The sequence below is a fragment of the Trachurus japonicus genome, chromosome 9 (assembly GCF_045865225.1).
Source record: "Trachurus japonicus isolate A0001 chromosome 9, Traja_1.0".
NCBI classification, from domain to species: Eukaryota; Metazoa; Chordata; class Actinopteri; order Carangiformes; family Carangidae; genus Trachurus; species Trachurus japonicus.
In genome coordinates, this window is record NC_140915.1 from 7,532,447 (window position 1) to 7,552,038 (window position 19,592).

Consider the following 19,592-nt stretch of genomic DNA (forward strand, 5'->3'; position numbering starts at 1 on the left):
TCCAAGGAAGACTGTGTAACAATATTATGTGCTTCTGCTGAGTCCAAAAGCCCTGTGTAATATCAACTTTATTTTAAGAAAACACGCTTTGTTTCCAATGTCATATCACAGAGAAGCACTACATTACCCATAATCCTCATATTTATCAGCGACGTGTCTGATTGGTTGAGCTTGCTGTTACCAGCAAATGAAAAAAATAAAACAAATTGAGCTTATATTATTTTCTTAAAAGGTCTTAACATCTTTTTTGTTTTCAACATTGAATAAAAAAAGGGTGCTATATTGTTAAAATTCAACAATAAAGTGCATAAAAGTTGGCTTTTATGTTGGCTTTTATGCCCCCCGGGGCCCCTAGGGGGCCCCGGGGGGCCACTTGGCTTTCCCATGCTCCCACAGAGTTGGGTCTCGGGGTGATGGATAAGGGCCTCACCATGAGTCCACAGGCCAAGTTTCAAGTGATTTGGTCGGTTTCTATGGAAACGGCGGCCTCAAGGATACAGAGGAATGCGAATGCCTTATCCATCACCCCGAGACCCAACTCTGTGGGAGCATGGGAAAGCCAAGTGGCCCCCCGGGGCCCCCTGGGGCCCCTAGAGCTACAGGACCAAAATATTCTGATAGAGGACTCTCTGATATACAACCTATTAATATTTCATGATGATAACTTAAAGCGTGTATGTTTTGTTGAGAAAAAGCAGGAATGGCTGGATTCACTTTGATGTTTGACCCCTGTGACCTTTGACACTTACCAATTGGCTTTATGCACAGCTCCCCTACTTCCTGATCGTACACCAGCTCCTTTAGCTAAAAATTCAGCCTGATAGGCCAAAGCAACTGGAAGCTATTAAAGAATTGCATTTCTCCTTTAATAAGAGGTCAGAGAAAGGAGCATTGCTTTTTGGCTATTTGTGACCCTTCTGAATGTCACAGAGCTCTGAATCTTTTGCACACACAATCTACTAGACATTCTGGACCACATATTAAAAGCTCATCTTCCTGCATCAAAGTCTTGGTGTTTTATTCAAGGAAACGGGGTCAAAAAGGTCACAGATAAGCGACCTTTGACACTTGTGAAGGTCGCACGGGTTTGAAATTGCACATGGTGGATGGCCTTACGCCGGGTTCACACCGGACGCCGAAGCGCCGCGAAGCGGAGCAGCCGCGGAAATCGCGCGCGAGCCGCGTCCCTCCAGTTCACACCAGACGCTGATTTCTCCGCGGCGGTCGCGAGCGCCTCTGCTCCTCAGCTGTTGTTTACTCACATTCAGAGCTGTGTTTTTTACATCATGGATAAGTAAATAACCTCATATAATTATAACACCATGTGCTGTGGGTCACACAACTCCCTGTACTTCACTTCCAAGATTAATTTCACGTCCTCCTTCACTTTACAACAACTCGTCTCTGTCTCTCTGTCTCTCTCTCTCTCTCTTTCCCTGTTTGTTTGTGTGTTTTGACCCCCCCCCCCTCCCCTCCTCCCTCCTGCAGCCAGCCCACCGTGTCTCCCTATCCTGTGTGTGTGTTTTCATCTCTCTTGCTCTCTGTTGAGAGTCTGACAAATATAAATACGGTCGCATTTGTCAATCGCTGTATTTTATTTTGAAAAGTGTTTTATTTTGAAAATTGACCGGATTCTCTCGTTGTTTCATGTGTGACTTCCTGCCAAGATTGACGCGATTGCTCGCGGCTCGCGCACAAAATAGAGCAGACGCCGAAACTGGCGCTCCACGGCGCGAGCCGACCGCGGAGGACCGCGACGCTCCGCGTCTAGTCTGAACTACAACACCAGTTAACGAGGGCGCCGAATGGAAGCGGACTCCGCTCCGCGGCTATTCGCGGCGCTTCGGCGTCCGGTGTGAACCCGGCGTTAGGCCCCGGACAAATGCATGAAACTTTCAGCCTTATAACCCCAAGGATGTAGACGTTATTAGACAAAAGGCTTCTAAATCTAGGCTTTGAAGGCCGAGAAACGAGCCTGGACGGTCAGCTGTGACCCTTCTGGACGTCCGACAGGTCTGAAATTCTACAGAAACTTTGTCCCTAGTGCTCTGAACAAAATCAAATCAAAATCTCAGCTTCCCGCATCAAAGTCTTAGTGATTTATTCAAGGAAACAGGGTCAAAAAGGTTAAATTTAACACTAATCAGTGACCTCTGACCCTTGAATTCATAATAATGTTTTTCAGATAAAAAATAAAATGTCACTCATTTCACTCATTGAATTAAAAATTACAATAAATGTGATGTGATGTGGACCAGAAAGATGCTGGTGAAAATTATGAAAAAAAAGAAAAAAAGAAAAAAAGAAAGAAGTCAAGCCAACTTTTATGCACTTTATTGTTGAATTTTAACAATATAGCACCCTTTTTTTATTCAATGTTGAAAACAAAAAAGATGTTAAGACCTTTTAAGAAAATAATATAAGCTCAATTTGTTTTATTTTTTCATTTGCTGGTAACAGCAAGCTCAACCAATCAGACAAGTCGCTGATAAATATGAGGATTATGGGTAATGTAGTGCTTCTCTGTGATATGACATTGGAAACAAAGCGTGTTTTCTTAAAATAAAGTTGATATTACACAGGGCTTTTGGACTCAGCAGAAGCACATAATATTGTTACACAGTCTTCCTTGGATGGTTACAGCGTTATGGCTAATAATCAGATCTTTCTTCAGAATATTGATTAAACAGAGCAGCTTTTTGAACGCGGAAGTGGTCTTCACCTGTAGAATCCACAACCCCCCCCCTCCTGGTCTGACGCAGCTTCCGACAAGGACATAATTTATTTATTTATTGATTGATTATTCTGCACCAAACACCATGATCACTAAATAAATAAATAAATAAATAACCGAAAGGACGTCCTTGCCGAAAGCTACGTCAGACACAGCAGCATCAGGTTCAATAAAGATTTAAGGAAAAGTTAAAAAAAAAAAAAAAAAAAAAGTTTTCCTCTGCTCACAGCGTCTTTCCGTGCCGCAGCCGGTCGGCTGGATCACTTGCTCTGAGCGTCACATATCGCCGCGAAGGGAACTGCATTGGAATCAACTGAAAGCCGAGCGCGTCAAAACCTGACGAAAAACGGGCACCTAATGAGTCAGACATGTGACGAGGAGGGACAGTGACCGTTCGTCAGGCTGTTGACGCACTGGGAGTGAGAAACGACGCTGAAGTTAGCCTCAGATTCGCCAGCCTCCGATTCGGCACTTAAGGGGAAAGTTAAGAGGAAATTGACGTAATGAGCAGAGCGACTGTTTGTACAATGATTGCCTGGTTTTTGTGACACTTCCTGCTGTAAAAACGTTTTAGACATTTTAGGTTAGTCATTAATTGTGCCTGACACCCGCTATTGTATTTGTGAAACGTTTATTTTATTTGTGAAAATGCTAAGGGGAGGTTTCACCGTTTTTGTTTGATACCTGCAGACCTCATTAGACCTGGTCCAGATCAAAAACCGCTTTGCCTAGACTTCTCAAATCTGGCCTAGATTATCCTACAGAGGCTAAACATTCATTCAGACACAGTTTCTGATCTGTGAAACCTTTATGCTATGTGTGAAAATGCAATAAAGGCACATTTCACTGTTTTTTCATCATATAGACCGCATTAGACCTGGTCCAGGTCAAAAACCGCTTTGCCTAAACTTCTCAAATCTGGCCTAGATTAATCTACAGAGGCTGAACATTCATTCAGACACAGTTTCTGATCTGTGAAACCTTCATTCTATGTGTGAAAATGCAATAAAGGCACATTTCACTGTTTTTTTTATCATATAGACCGCAATAGACCTGGTCCAGGTCAAAAACCGCTTTGCCTAGACTTCTCAAATATGGCCTAGATTAATCTACAGAGGCTAAACATTCATTCAGACACAGTTTCTGATCTGTGAAACCTTTATGCTATGTGTGAAAATGCAATAAAGGCACATTTCACTGTTTTTTCATCATATAGACCGCATTAGACCTGGTCCAGGTCAAAAAACGCTTTGCCTAGACTTCTCAAATATGGCCTAGATTAATCTACAGAGGCTAAACATTCATTCAGACACAGTTTCTGATCTGTGAAACATTTATTCTATGTGTGAAAATGCAATAAAGGCACATTTCACTGTTTTTTCATCATATAGACCGCATTAGACCTGGTCCAGATCAAAAACCGCTTTGCCTAGACTTCTCAAATATGGCCTAGATTAATCTACAGAGGCTAAACATTCATTCAGACACAGTTTCTGATCTGTGAAACCTTCATTCTATGTGTGAAAATGCAATAAAGGCACATTTCACTGTTTTTTCATCATATAGACCGCATTAGACCTGGTCCAGATCAAAAACCGCTTTGCCTAAACTTCTCAAATCTGGCCTAGATTATCCTACAGAGGCTGAACATTCATTCAGACACAGTTTCTGATCTGTGAAACCTTCATTCTATGTGTGAAAATGCAATAAAGGCACATTTCACTGTTTTTTCATCATATAGACCGCATTAGACCTGGTCCAGGTCAAAAACCGCTTTGCCTAGACTTCTCAAATATGGCCTAGATTATCCTACAGAGGCTGAACATTCATTCAGACACAGTTTCTGATCTGTGAAACCTTCATTCTATGTGTGAAAATGCAATAAAGGCACATTTCACTGTTTTTTCATCATATAGGCCTAGACCGCATTAGACCTGGTCCAGATCAAAAACCGCTTTGCCTAGACTTCTCAAATCTGGCCTAGATTAATCTACAGAGGCTAAACATTCATTCAGACACAGTTTCTGATCTGTGAAACCTTTATGCTATGTGTGAAAATGCAATAAAGGCACATTTCACTGTTTTTTCATCATATAGACCGCATTAGACCTGGTCCAGATCAAAAAACGCTTTGCCTAGACTTCTCAAATCTGGCCTAGATTAATCTACAGAGGCTAAACATTCATTCAGACACAGTTTCTGATCTGTGAAACCTTTATGCTATGTGTGAAAATGCAATAAAGGCACATTTCACTGTTTTTTCATCATATAGACCGCATTAGACCTGGTCCAGGTCAAAAACCGCCTTGCCTAGACTTCTCAAATCTGGCCTAGATTAATCTACAGGTAATGAAGATTCGTTCAGACACACTTTCTGATCTGTGAAACATTTATTCTATGTGTGAAAATGCAATAAAGGCACAGTTCACTGTTTTTTCATCATATAGACCGCATTAGACCTGGTCCAGGTCAAAAACCGCTTTGCCTAGACTTCTCAAATCTGGCCTAGATTAATCTACAGAGGCTAAACATTCATTCAGACACAGTTTCTGATCTGTGAAACCTTTATGCTATGTGTGAAAATGCAATAAAGGCACACAAAAAAACTGTTAAACACCAAAAATCGAAGCTAAAATTATTTTATACTGCTGGATGTTTTTTAGCTTTACTTACAGTGGCTGTGGCTCAGGAGGTAGAGCGGGTCGTTCAACCGGAAGGATGGTGTTTCGAATCTCAATTCCTCCAATCTGTGTCATTATGTCAAAGTGTCCTTGGGCAAGACACTGAACCTCATTGCCTATCATAATGGGTGTGTGAATACAGCTAAAGTCTTGTTTTGTGACAGTTTTGTGAATTTATCCCTTTTTGCATTTTCAAAAACAGAATAAAAGAATAAAGGTTTCACAGATCAGAAACTGTGTCTGAATGAATGTTTAGCCTCTGTAGGATAATCTAGGCCATATTTGAGAAGTCTAGGCAAAGCGGTTTTTGACCTGGACCAGGTCTAATGCGGTCTATATGATGAAAAAACAGTGAAATGTGCCTTTATTGCATTTTCACACATAGAATGAAGGTTTCACAGATCAGAAACTGTGTCTGAATGAATGTTTAGCCTCTGTAGATTAATCTAGGCCAGATTTGAGAAGTCTAGGCAAAGCGGTTTTTGATCTGGACCAGGTCTAATGCGGTCTATATGATGAAAAAACAGTGAAATGTGCCTTTATTGCATTTTCACACATAGCATAAAGGTTTCACAGATCAGAAACTGTGTCTGAATGAATGTTTAGCCTCTGTAGATTAATCTAGGCCAGATTTGAGAAGTCTAGGCAAAGCGGTTTTTGATCTGGACCAGGTCTAATGCGGTCTATATGATGAAGAAACAGTGAAATGTGCCTTTATTGCATTTTCACACATAGAATGAAGGTCTCACAGATCAGAAACTGTGTCTGAACGAATCTTCATTACCTGTAGATTAATCTAGGCCAGATTTGAGAAGTTTAGGCAAAGCGGTTTTTGATCTGGACCAGGTCTATTGCGGTCTATATGATGAAAAAACAGTGAAATGTGCCTTTATTGCATTTTCACACATAGAATGAAGGTTTCACAGATCAGAAACTGTGTCTGAACGAATCTTCATTACCTGTAGATTAATCTAGGCCAGATTTGAGAAGTTTAGGCAAAGCGGTTTTTGATCTGGACCAGGTCTAATGCGGTCTATATGATGAAAAAACAGTGAAATGTGCCTTTATTGCATTTTCACACATAGAATGAAGGTTTCACAGATCAGAAAGTGTGTCTGAACGAATCTTCATTACCTGTAGATTAATCTAGGCCAGATTTGAGAAGTTTAGGCAAAGCGGTTTTTGATCTGGACCAGGTCTAATGCGGTCTATATGATGAAAAAACAGTGAAATGTGCCTTTATTGCATTTTCACACATAGAATGAAGGTTTCACAGATCAGAAAGTGTGTCTGAACGAATCTTCATTACCTGTAGATTAATCTAGGCCGGATTTGAGAGGTCTAGGCAAAGCGGTTTTTGATCTGGACCAGGTCTAATGCAGTCTATATGATGAAAAAACAGTGAAATGTGCCTTTATTGCATTTTCACACATAGCATAAAGGTTTCACAGATCAGAAAGTGTGTCTGAACGAATCTTCATTACCTGTAGATTAATCTAGGCCAGATTTGAGAAGTCTAGGCAAAGCGGTTTTTGACCTGGACCAGGTCTAATGCGGTCTATATGATGAAAAAACAGTGAAATGTGCCTTTATTGCATTTTCACACATAGCATAAAGGTTTCACAGATCAGAAAGTGTGTCTGAACGAATCTTCATTACCTGTAGATTAATCTAGGCCAGATTTGAGAAGTCTAGGCAAAGCGGTTTTTGACCTGGACCAGGTCTAATGCGGTCTATATGATGAAAAAACAGTGAAATGTGCCTTTATTGCATTTTCACACATAGCATAAAGGTTTCACAGATCAGAAACTGTGTCTGAATGAATGTTTAGCCTCTGTAGGATAATCTAGGCCAGATTTGAGAAGTCTAGGCAAAGCGGTTTTTGATCTGGACCAGGTCTAATGAGGTCTGCAGGTATCAAACAAAAACGGTGAAACCTCCCCTTAGCATTTTCACAAATAAAATAAACGTTTCACAAATACAATAGCGGGTGTCAGGCACAATTAATGACTAACCTAAAATATCTAAAATGTTTTTACAGCAGGAAGTGTCACAAAAACCAGGCAATCATTGTACAAACAGTCGCTCTGCTCATTACGTCAATTTCCTCTTAACTTTCCCCTTAAGTGCCGAATCGGAGGCTGGCGAATCGGAGGCTAACTTCAGCGTCGTGAGTGAGAACGTGTTGGTCCTGCGTGTCATTCCCCCCATCTCTGCCTCCCATTTCCTGTCACACTCTCAACTGTCCTATCGAATAAAGGCATGAAAAAGCCAAAAAAATATACTTTAAAAAAAAAAAAGAAAAGAAAAAAAAAGAAAAAAAAAAGAAATAGAATTTGTAAAAATGAAAAATGTAATCATCAGCTGTGTCTACAGAAAACCAGGTTCCAGCATTGACACGTTTATCACAATTATGGAAAGATTGTTCATTGTTGTGGGGATTATAACATTGATTTGCTGAATCCAAACAAGCATAAAGCAACAGATGATTTTATCAAAATAATGTGTGGTATGAGTCTGTTTCCAACAATAACCAAACCAACCAGAATTACATCTCATTTTGCCTCCCTAATTGATCATATTTTTACAAATAATATGGAAAGTAAAGTGATAAGTGGGATACTAATGAACATTAGTGACCACTTATGAAACAACAGTAGATAAGGCATATGAATCACTGTTAGATACATTCACAGATTTATATGATAAGCACTGCCCTCTTAAACAGTATAGAGTCAAGAACAGTTATGCAGAAAACCCATGGATGACCAAGGGGCTTCAAAATGCATGTAAAAAAAAGAATAGCCTGTATAGACTGTTCATAAAAAATAAAACGAAAGAGGCAGAGTTAAGGTATAAGAAATATAAAAATAAATTAATAACTGTTATGAGAATATGCAAGAAGGATTACCATCTTAAAAGTATATGGAATATATTAAATAGTATTATTAGAAAAAAAGTAAATCAAACATATCCCGATCACTTTACAGATATGGGTAGGGAAATTACTACAATGAAGGATGTGGTTGATGGTTTTAATAGCTTCTTTGTTGATGTTGGGCCCAATCTGGCTAAAGAAATAAAAGATCCTGGAAAAAAACCAGCTGAAATGGAATGTGGTGAGAGAAATGCAGAGTCCATGGGCCCTAGTTTGGTGGCGCAGTGCAGGTGGCGCAAGGTAACGCAGCAAGTTTCGACCAGCGCAGCCTAGCGCAAAGTCAGATTGGAAGATTGGCAGATCGCGCTGCGCTGAGATAGGCATGGCCGCGCAGCAGGGGGAGGCGTCACAGATTCAGCTTGGTGCAGTGGAAGTTTCGTGCGAAAATGTCCCGCCGAGGTTGCGCTGAAAGCTCGCCACCTCCAACCAGGTCTAATCTCAGCGCAGGGCGGAGCGCAGCAGGTGCAGTGGAAGTTTGGCTGACTGACCTGCAGTGCACACACGTCACCAAGACCTCACAGGCAGATCTCCACAGTTCCAGGCACATTTCAATGCAATAAATATCCACAATAACCACTATTTAATGCAACTAACGGAATCAACACGTGGATTTATATCTATATAGATTGTCCCGTCACATCTGACGTCAGATCAAAGCAGAGATCAAAGGCTGTCGGCGCGTAAAGGAAACTCCACCTGAATTAACACAGCAGGGACGAACTGGCACTGAAAAGCAGCTGTGGATGTCCCAAGCAGGACTAAGGGTGGATGACTGCATTTTGCTGCTGTGTTGAGATATGCACTCTGCCCTTGTGATGATCGCTTTATTTATTTATTTACTTATTAATTCATTAGCGCGAGCGACCGCATCACGCAGCCGTAATGAAAAACAAAACACAAATCATTATCTCTCTTAGTCCACCACAACAGCCTCGGTATCAGATAGTCAGTATATAGCCTACTACAGTATACTCAGCATCTCTATCACAGAAAAAAAAGAAAAAGAGACGGACAGAGAGAGAGAGAGAGAGAGAGAGAGAGAGAGAGCGTCCTTTACGCTGATTTCATCCCGCATGGTGTTTGTTTATGTTGTGATTAGTGTAGCCTACACCTCTCATCTTGCTTACACAGGGTTTGAATAAATGTGAGTTTCTTTATTAGTTTATTAGTTGTTGTTTCTTACACTGGGCAGCCGTTCTCAGTAGCCTATATCAGATCAATCCTGGTTAAGTATATTAGTAAACTCATTATTGGTCACTCTGAGCTCGGACCTCCGGACCAAAACAGCTGTTTCCTCCTGGGAGAGGTTCGGCCTCTGGCGTCGCTGTCTCCTCCGTCCATGTCAAAGTATAAAATGACAAACTTGCAGCGCGCATTGCCCGCCGCGCAGTTAAAGGTGAGGAGAGGAGCTCATTCGATTGGTGAAGATCTGACTCGGCTGTGTCAAACCCACTCCACGCCTTTCTCTCCTCCTCCTGTCTCCCTCCCGCCCTGTCTCCTCCCTCTTCACCGTTTGGGGAGGGTTTGCGCTGGCGTAAGTCTGACTGCGCGGCCCAGCAAACTTGCGAAATAGACCTGGACACGCCTAGTTGACGTGGCGAAGCTGCCCTGAGGTTAGACTTCGCCCGGTCTACGAAACTAGGGCCCAATGTCTTTGGGAACTGTTGACAAGATTGGAATGACATTGATATGTCACTGGTAAAGAAAATAATTGAGGGAATAGCCAATCCACTAACTATATGTAACTTATCGTTTAAAACAGGCATCTTCCCAGATAAAATGAAACTGGCTAAAGTGATTCCATTTTATAAAGCTGGCAATAAACATCTATTTACAAATTATAGACCTGTTTCCTTACTGTCACAGTTCTCAAAGGTACTGGAGAAATTATTTGTGCAAAGACTGGATGATTTTATTGACAAACATAACCTTCTAAATGATAGTCAGTATGGTTTTAGATCATCTAGATCTACTTCCATGGCACTGATAGAGCTGGTGGAAGAGATAACAGAAAGTATTGATAAAAGAAAATATACAGTGGGTGTGTTCATTGACCTAAAGAAGGCTTTTGACACGATCGGCCATAGGATATTGCTCAGAAAAATGGAGAGGTATGGAGTCAGAGTCACGGAGGGGTTGCACTCACCTGGCTACAAAGTTATATCAGTAATAGAAAACAATTTGTCCAACTAGGTAAACATAAGTCAATGTGCTTGAACACTACCTGTGGTGTCCCACAGGGGTCAGTCTTGGGGCCCAAACTATTTATACTGTATATTAAAGCAGATATCAGTGGAATGTTTTTGTTAATATAAGTCCTAAATAGTCCTATTTTCCGTCAGCAATCACTTACATGAAGTATTTCAGCCTAAACACGAGTCTCTCCGTCACTCTGCTCTGCTGTAACCCGAGGAGAAAATTTTCCTTGTGGGATACAAGTGTTATCCAATGAGGGGAGAGAACGGCATGAAGGGCTGTGTGTGCAGCCAAGGGATGCGCGTGAATGTGGTGACGTAGCACGAGGACCAATTGATGCCTGACAAGGGCGGGGGCTGCTAACTCATGGTGCGTTCAAGGAAACTCGTACTTTGTGTTTTTCCTTCCTGTGAAGTCATACCAGTTCGATCTGGTACGAGTTCACGGGTCGGAAGTTACGAGTGGCCGTTATAGGGAACTTTCACAGACAACAGGACGGTAAAAACACGAGCTACGGGTTACCTGGAACGCTACCAAGTCGTAGTTGTGACTTGAAGCTGTAACTTACGGTTTCAAAAGCCTGCCTTGAACACAGCATTAGCCGAAACGGCCGTGCCGCTGTTATCTGTTTTAATGATGTATGGAAAGTGTCAAATATTTTAAAAATGGTGGTTTTTGCAGATGACACAAATATTTTCTGCTCAGGGGGAGATTTGCAGCAGCTATTATTGATGGTCAAAAGTGAATTGCTAAAATTAAAGTGGTGGTTTGATGAAAACAAATTATCATTAAACCTAAACAAAACAAAATTCATGATATTCGGAAATCGTTCAATTAAGCAAGAGGTATGTTTGAAAATTGAAAATGTGGAAATTGAAAGAGTCTACGAAAGTAAGTTCCTTGGTGTCTTAATAGATCACAAGCTCTGCTGGAAATCTCACGTGAAATATTTGTGCTCCAAAGTATCCAGAAGTATTGGAATTCTGGGTAAAACTAGACATGTTTTAGATCAGAAGTCACTTCAAATTCTGTACTATGCACCACTATGTATCATTGATCCGTACTTATCTTACTGTGTTGAGGTATGGGGAAACACATATAAAAGCACTTTACAAAAGATTTGCATTTTACAAAAAAGAGTCATAAGGATGGTTCATCATGCTGGGTACCTTGATCATACAAATCCGTTGTTTTTAAAATCGAGTATTTTAAGATTTGAGGACCTAGTCAAATTCAAAACAGGTCAGATTTTGTTAAAATCCAGAGTCCCCCATTTGGGGGACTTGAAGACATGCATAACAATAACAGAGCCCCCAGTGCACTGATTATGAAAGAATATGGTCATATTATATGTCAAATTAAACAGCAGAAGCTGGGCTACAACGTGTAAAAACCATGTTTATATGACCCAAACACAGCCCAAACACTACTCAAACAAACAACTAGACATCAAACTTCATAAAGCACCTCTGTGTGGACCCAGTCGCCACATTTCTGGCTCGTATACTACTGTACATTATGCAAAACACATCAGCGACCTCTCATCTGAACGTAAACATCGGGGCGTCCCTCAACAACCGCGGCTAACACAGCAGCTAGCAGCAGCACGGCAGAGGGAGAAGACAACAACCAGCAAAGTCGAGCAAAAACAGACACTGCGTGGCCAAAACATGGTCGTACATTTGCTCTTACCTTTGCTGTTTTGCCGTGAAAAGGTTGTGTTATGGGTAAATAGGTTGCTACCAATAAACATCCAAAAAATGTTTATGGTCAGAGAAAGCATATATGATTGAAGAGGGAACTGTAACTTTAAACAATCTACCATTCATTCTACCCTGAAAAGTTTTAGCATCTATTTTTGTGGTGTAAAAATGTGGAATAGACTATGAGGATATAAAAATGTGCAATAACTTAAAACAATTTAAAAGTAAGTACAAACATACACTCTTGGACAGCTATAAAGAACTTGACAGCTAATTTTACTCTTTTTATTTATAATCATGGTCTTATTTCATATTAAAGCAATATGTTTTTAATCTTCTGAATTGTATGGAACTACAGATGTACTGTATGACATGAATCACAATGTAAGGGGGGGCTGAACTTGATAAGCTTTGCTTCAGCCCCTTCTCAAACGTGCACAGTATTGTTTTGTTTCTTGTTACATAGATTGTTTTGTCTTTTGATGTGCTTGTTTGAGACAAATAAAAATCAAATCAAATCAAATACCTATTCAGTCAAACATAACCTTTATTTCTGCCTCAGGCTGTCCATAACTTCAACTTTTGAATTTTCATAATAACAAATCAACAAAAGAGAGAATGATTAAATAACATTATGGCTCCCCCCTGTATCATCAAAGCCACTGGTCAATTGCTCCCATTTCTGATACCGTTTCCTGGGAGGAGGAAACCTCATCAAATACAATATACATTTAGACAGTGTTGTGTAATATAGTGCACCATTGATGGTGTATTTCCATTATTACTGGACAGCAAGAGGACACTGTTCAGAATTGTTAAATAATTAAATATTCAAGATAAATCTGATTTAAGATTACACAACAAAATTAGACATGTTGGGGATGATCGGTGGTTGAGTGGTTAGAGTGCACGTCCCATGTTGGCATTTGCCTAAACCGCTGATCGCTGGATTGATTCCCAACCTAGACATATCTACCACGTCATTCAACCAGTCTCTCTTCCTGCTTTCATATCTCTTTACACTGTCCTATCTAAAAAAAAAAAAAAGCCATTAAAAATGTCCAAAAATATACAAAAATTGTAGTCCTGAATTTCTTCAATTTGCATCTGGATTAATGTAAACAATAGCAAAAGCTATGAGCTATCAAAATCCATTTTATTTTGGTTTAATGTACCAATAAGAATATCAGAGCAAAATGAATTGATGTTAATAGTTTTATCCCAGAAAAGGTCTTTGTACAAATACTGACTCAGTGCTGAGGTCTACATGGAGACTTGATGTTGAATATTTTTACAACTGGGGCTCAACTCTGTTGATTGCATAATAATAATATGTGTATAATAAGTATACACTGTACATACATTTAAATACCTCAAGAACCCTCAGTTTTCCTTGAATGAATTTACTAATTGCGAGGTTTTCATCTATCAGACAAAATGTTTTGACGGATGGCCCCAGCAAATTTGACAGGTTGACCACACCTACTGCTGTCAGTTCGCTCCTTCAGGATGGTACTCCAGTTCAACCTGCCAAATCTTAGTCTCAGAAATCAGTCTCTTTTGTCTGATAGATGAGAAAACTGAGCTATTTAAGATGGTCAGACATAATGAATTCCATCAAGCTAAATTTACTCATTTCCTTTCCAGTGTCTGAGCTGAGGGTTGTTCTGCTGGGGAACAGCTGGTCTGAGAGGAGTTCAGTGGGAAACTTCATACTGAGAGAGACCAAGTTCAACACTGAAGAAGAACCAGACTGTTGTCAGAGAGAGAGTGGACTGTGGAAGGAGAAACAAATAGTCGTCATCAACACTCCAGATCTGCTGCATCCAAACATCTCTGAAGACAAACTGACAGAGTTTATAAAGGACTGTGTGAGTCTCTCTGATCCTGGACCTCATGTGTTCCTGCTGGTTCTACAGCCTGAAGACTTCACTGGGGAACAAGGACTGAGGCTCTGTAGAGTTCTTCAACGCTTTAGTGATCAATCATTTGATCATTCACTGGTAATTGGATCAACACCCAGAGAGAAGAGTTCAGGTGAAAACTACATGAACCATCCACCATTAAAAGAGATGACCAAAATCTGTAGAGACAGATACTTAAACCGGAACCTTGAACTTCCAAAGCTGTTCACAAGAATGGGTCAAATTGTAAAGAAAAACAATAGAGATGTGAGCTGGGATTTTAAGGAAGCAGCACCAGGTTTAACATGTGATAAGGAAAACCTGAAAAAAGAGGAAGTAACTGTGGCTCCTACAGAGAGTGTTGGTAAGTGCAGGACAATCACTCAGCAAATTACAACTTTGTTTTATCAATCACTGAATACAGAATCACTCTGTTGTACTTGACATTACTGTGTCTTTGACAGAGGTGAAAACTCCCAGTGAATGTTCAAGGACCCAACCATGTAAGTATTAACATGTCATTACTATCCAGATAAATACAGTGATAATTAATAATAACACAACACTGAGATCTACAGTATATTAATTTGGGGTTAATGATAAGGTAACTGACTGAAAAAGACCCATAATGAACTGACTGAAAAACATTTTTTTTTTAAAGAAAAGAAAATGCTAATTTGGGAGACTGTCACATAACATTTTTATGTTGGATAAAATTAGAAGGTATTTCAGTTTTGATACAATAAGAGGCGTTCTGTAAATCCCTCCTTGTTGTTGTGTAAGTATGGTGGGTTACAGTTAATGTGATGAATTAAGATGTGAACAATGTGTTTATTTTACTCTGCAACCTAATGTTTTATTTCATGGACTTTCATTGCAGATGAACTGAGGATCATGATGATTGGTAAAATCAAGGACAAAAAGAAAACACTCTTCGGATCTATCACTGGCACCAAACATTTAGATTTTTTAAAATTCAACCCACAAAAGCCATGTGAGGCTACCAAAGGAGAGTGGGGAGGAAAATCAGTCACAGTGGTGAAAACTCCAGACATGTTTAGTCTGTCTGTGGGAGCAGTGAGAGAAGAAGTGAAGAACTGTGTGACTCTTTGTTCACCTGGACCAAATGTTCTGCTGCTGTTGGTGAAGCCTTCTGAGTTCACTGAGGAGAACAGAAAAACTCTGAACTTCATCCTGAGTTTGTTTGGTCAAGATGCTTTGAAACACTTGATGGTCGCCTTAACAGAGAAGATGAGTAGATCACAACCCACTGTTCATCAACTGCTTCAAGACTGTGGACAAAGACAATACAACATGTTTGAAAATGACCATAATCAGCTGATGGAGAAGATTGAGAACACTGTGCAGTCAAACAGAAGAACCTTCCTCACCTTCACTAAAGAGACCAGAAGAACAAAGTCTGAACCCATGAAACCAGCTCTAAACCTGGTTCTGTGTGGGAGGAGAGGAGCAGGGAAGACTTCAGCAGCTGAGGCCATTTTAGGTCAGACAGAGCTTCATCCAGTCTCCAACTCATCAGAGTGTGTTAAACATCAGGGAGAGGTGTGTGGACGTCAGGTTTCCCTGGTGGAGCTTCCTGCCTTGTATGGAAAACCTCAGGAGAAAGTGATGGAGGAATCATTCAGGTGTATCTCCCTCTGTGATCCTGAGGGCGTCCATGGCTTCATCCTGGTCCTACCTGTGGATCCCCTCACTGATGAAGACAAAGGAGAGTTAGAGACCATCCAGAACACATTCAGCTGTAGAGTCAATGACTGGACCATGATCATGTTCACTGTGGAGTCAGATCCTACAGCTCGAGCTGTTGTTAACTTTGTTAGAGAAAACAGAGACATCCAGGAGCTCTGTCAGAGCTGTGGAGGAAGATCTGTTGTTGTCAACATCAAGGACAAACAGCAGATCCCTGAGCTGTTGGACACTGTGGACAAGATGAGACTCGACAAACCATCCTGCTACACAACTGAGATGTTTGCACGTGTGCAAATAAAAAAAATGATCCGACTGCAGACTGAACTGAAGGAGTGGAGAACACAGGGCACAGTGAGTTGTAAGTATTGAACAATTATTGGGTATTTAAATAGGCATATTATGAGAACTTGAACCATTTTGGACCATTTTTATTTTTAATTATTTTTTTCAACCATTTTTAGACATTAAGTTTTCAATTTTCAAAAAAGCAAAAATGAGGACATGTAGTAATTAAAAATTATTAACTGAAGTCTTTATGAGTCTGTAATATAAAGAAATGTTCCTTTTTTTAATTACATTGCAAAACTTGTATAATGTATTTTGCCGTCTAAAGAGTGGTAAAACTGTCTGCACTTAAATGAACTCCAAGTCTTCATTTTTCACAGGTGATGATGACAAGAACTCAGACTGTCTCAGGATTGTGCTGATAGGGAAGACTGGAAGTGGAAAGAGCTCTTCAGGAAACACCATACTGGGAACAAAAGAGTTTGAAGCCAAAGCAAATCAAACATCAGTCACCAGGTTTTGTCAGAAAGCTCAGGGTGAAGTGGACTGTCGTCCTGTTGTTGTGGTCGACACTCCTGGTCTGTTTGACACAACATTGTCCCATGAACAGGTTAATGATGAGATGGTGAAATGTATCAGTCTTCTGGCTCCAGGTCCACATGTCTTCCTGATGGTGTTACAGATCGGAAGATTCACAGCAGAGGAGAAGGAGACACTGAAACTCATCAAGGAAGTCTTTGGTAAGGATTCAGAGAAGTTCACCATCATTCTGTTAACTGGAGGAGATACACTGGAATATGAGAACCAGACCGTTGAAGAGTACATCAACACATGTGATGATTCCTTTAAGAAGTTGATCTCTGACTGTGGAGAAAGATACCATGTGTTTAATAACCGTGATAAACAAAATCCTACACTACAAGTCAATGAGTTGATAAAGAAGATCGACACCATGGTGAAGGAAAACGGAGGCAGCTGCTTCACTAATGAGATGCTGCAAGAGGCTGAAGCAGCGATACAGAAAAAAATGGAGAATATCCTGAAGCAGAAGGAAGAGGAGATGAAGAGAGAGAAGGAGGAACTGGAAAGAAAACATGAGGAAGAAAAAGAAGCCATGAGAGGAAGACTGGATGAACAGAGAGCTGAAATTGAATGTGAGAGAAAACTGAGAGAAAAGCAACTCAAGGAAATGGAGGAAATGATAAAGAAGGAACATGAAAAGAAGACGAGAGAACAGGAAGAGAGAGAAAAAGAAGACAGCAAGAAGAAGGAACAGGAAGTAACTCAACGACAAGAGTGGGAACAAAAAATAAAAGATCTGGAGGATGGAATAAGATCAGAATCAGAATTGAAAGAGATCACTGACAAAAAGCTGAAGGAGAGTAAAGAGGAGATGAAAAAACAACAGGAGACCTGGGAGGAGGAACGAAAAGAGTGGTGGGAAAAACGAAAACAGGAAGTACAGGAAGTGAAAGAGGAAGAAGACAGGAAGAAGAAAGAACAGGAAGAAGTTCAACGACAAAAGTGGGAACAAAAATTAAAAGACCTGGAAGACAAAATAAGATCGGAATCAGAATCGAAAGAGATCACTGACAAAAAACTGAAGGAGAGTAAAGAGGAGATGAGAAAACAACAGGAGGCCTGGGAGAAGGAACGAAAAGAGTGGTGGGAAAAACGAAAACAGGAAGTACAGGAAGTGAAAGAGGAAGAAGACAGGAAGAAGAAAGAACAGGAAGAAATTCAACGACAAAAGTGGGAACAAAAAATAAAAGACCTGGAGGATGAAATTAGATCAGAATCAGAATCAAAGGAAACCATTGACAAAAAGCTCAAGGAAAACAAAGAGGAGATGAAAAAACAACAGGAGGCCTGGGAGAAGGAACGAAAAGAGTCATGGGAAAAACGAAAACAAGAAGATGAACAGAGACGACAGGAAGAACAAACAAGACTCAGAAAACTGCAAGAAGAATATGAACAAGAGAGAGAAAAATCTGAAAAGAAAAGAAAAGAAGAGGAACAAATGAGAAGAGAACAGGAAAAGAAGGAGCGTAAAGAATTAGAGGAAAAGTATAAGATAGAAACCGAGAAGATGAAGAAGAAGTACGAGGAGGAGGCCAGAAAACAAGCTGAAGAATTCAATGAGTTCAGAGAGAAAAAGGAGGAGGACTTTGCTGCTCTGATAGACAAACACATGAAAGAAATAGAGGAAAAACAAAGAGAATATAAAAACCTGCAGAATCTCTCAGAACACAAAGAAAAATCTCTAAAACGATGTATGGATGAAGTGCAGGGCAAACATAAACAAGAGATGGCTGAGTTGATTCTGATACTTCTGACCCAAAAGAAAGACAACAGGAAGAAAATCAAGGGGATGCAAAATACACAGAAAAAAGAGGTGGATGATCTTCTAAAAGAACATTCAAGTAAAAACAAAAGAAAAGAGAAAGAAAAACTGGATGAGTTCAGGAAAAGACACAAAGAGGAAAAGAAATCATTGGACAAAGAACTTGTGAACCAAAGTAAAGAAGATCAGAGGATGAATAAGGCTGAGCTGTCTATCAAACAGGAGCAAGAAATTAACGAGTGGAAACTGAAGTTTTTTAGCCAACAGCGACAAAAGCAGAAAGAAGAACTGAATGAACTACAGAAAGAACATGAGAAAAAACTCAATGAATTGAAACAGGAACTTTTGAAAAAAAATAAAAAAAATGAGAAAGATAAAATGGATGAGCTGCAGAGGAAACATGATGAAGAGATGAAAGAGTTGAAAGAGAAAATTGCGATCCAAGATAAAGACAGTGACAGGCAAGACCTAGAGGAACTGGAGAAAAAACATGAAAAGGAAGTTGTTGATCTGAAAGAGAAACTTCTGAGCCCAGAGGAGCACCCCTGTCAGATTTCATGAGGAAAAGATCCAAAGTGCAGAGAGAAACTGAGATAACATCAAGTTAGACCAGATGAATGCACCGCGGCTGCCCACTGCTCCTCAGGGATGGGTTAAATGCAGAGAAAGAATTTCACTGTACTAGCTGTATATGTGACTAATAAAGTACCTTTACCTTTACAAATACAAACACTCTGCTGGTACAAGGGCAACTTTCTTTTGCCAGCTATTTTGTTTTTATTGCCTTTCAATGATAATTTGCTATTGCTATTGCTGTTTACTGTTTACTTTTTAATATGTTGTCCTATCTTTATGTAATGTACTCTGAACTGCTTCTGCATTATATGGTGCTATACAGTATAAATACATTTTAATTTGAATCATTTTCAAAGCATGGGTTTTCTGCAAAGGATATTTTTCTGTCAGTATTTTTCAAATTCAAATCATTTTTTTATTCTTAAAAAAAACTGGCTGTTGAAACTATTTAGGCCTATTGGTGCATTTGTTGATTCCCCTTATGGTAATGTTAAATAATTATTTTGATCTTTCATTATCTC

At 40.0% G+C, this 19,592-nt stretch overlaps 1 protein-coding gene across 1 annotated transcript; it reads left to right on the forward strand.

Moving 5' to 3' along the window:
• The first annotated feature begins 13,859 nt into the window (after nt 1–13,859).
• LOC146980869 (uncharacterized) lies at nt 13,860–19,064 on the forward strand. The gene is made up of 4 exons (XM_085788036.1): nt 13,860–14,520; nt 14,621–14,641; nt 15,037–16,224; nt 16,532–19,064. The coding sequence occupies exons 1-4, from the start codon at nt 13,860–13,862 to the stop codon at nt 19,054–19,056; spliced, it is 4,395 nt and encodes a 1,464-aa protein (XP_085644162.1). The 3' UTR covers nt 19,057–19,064.
• The last annotated feature ends 528 nt before the right edge of the window (nt 19,065–19,592 follow it).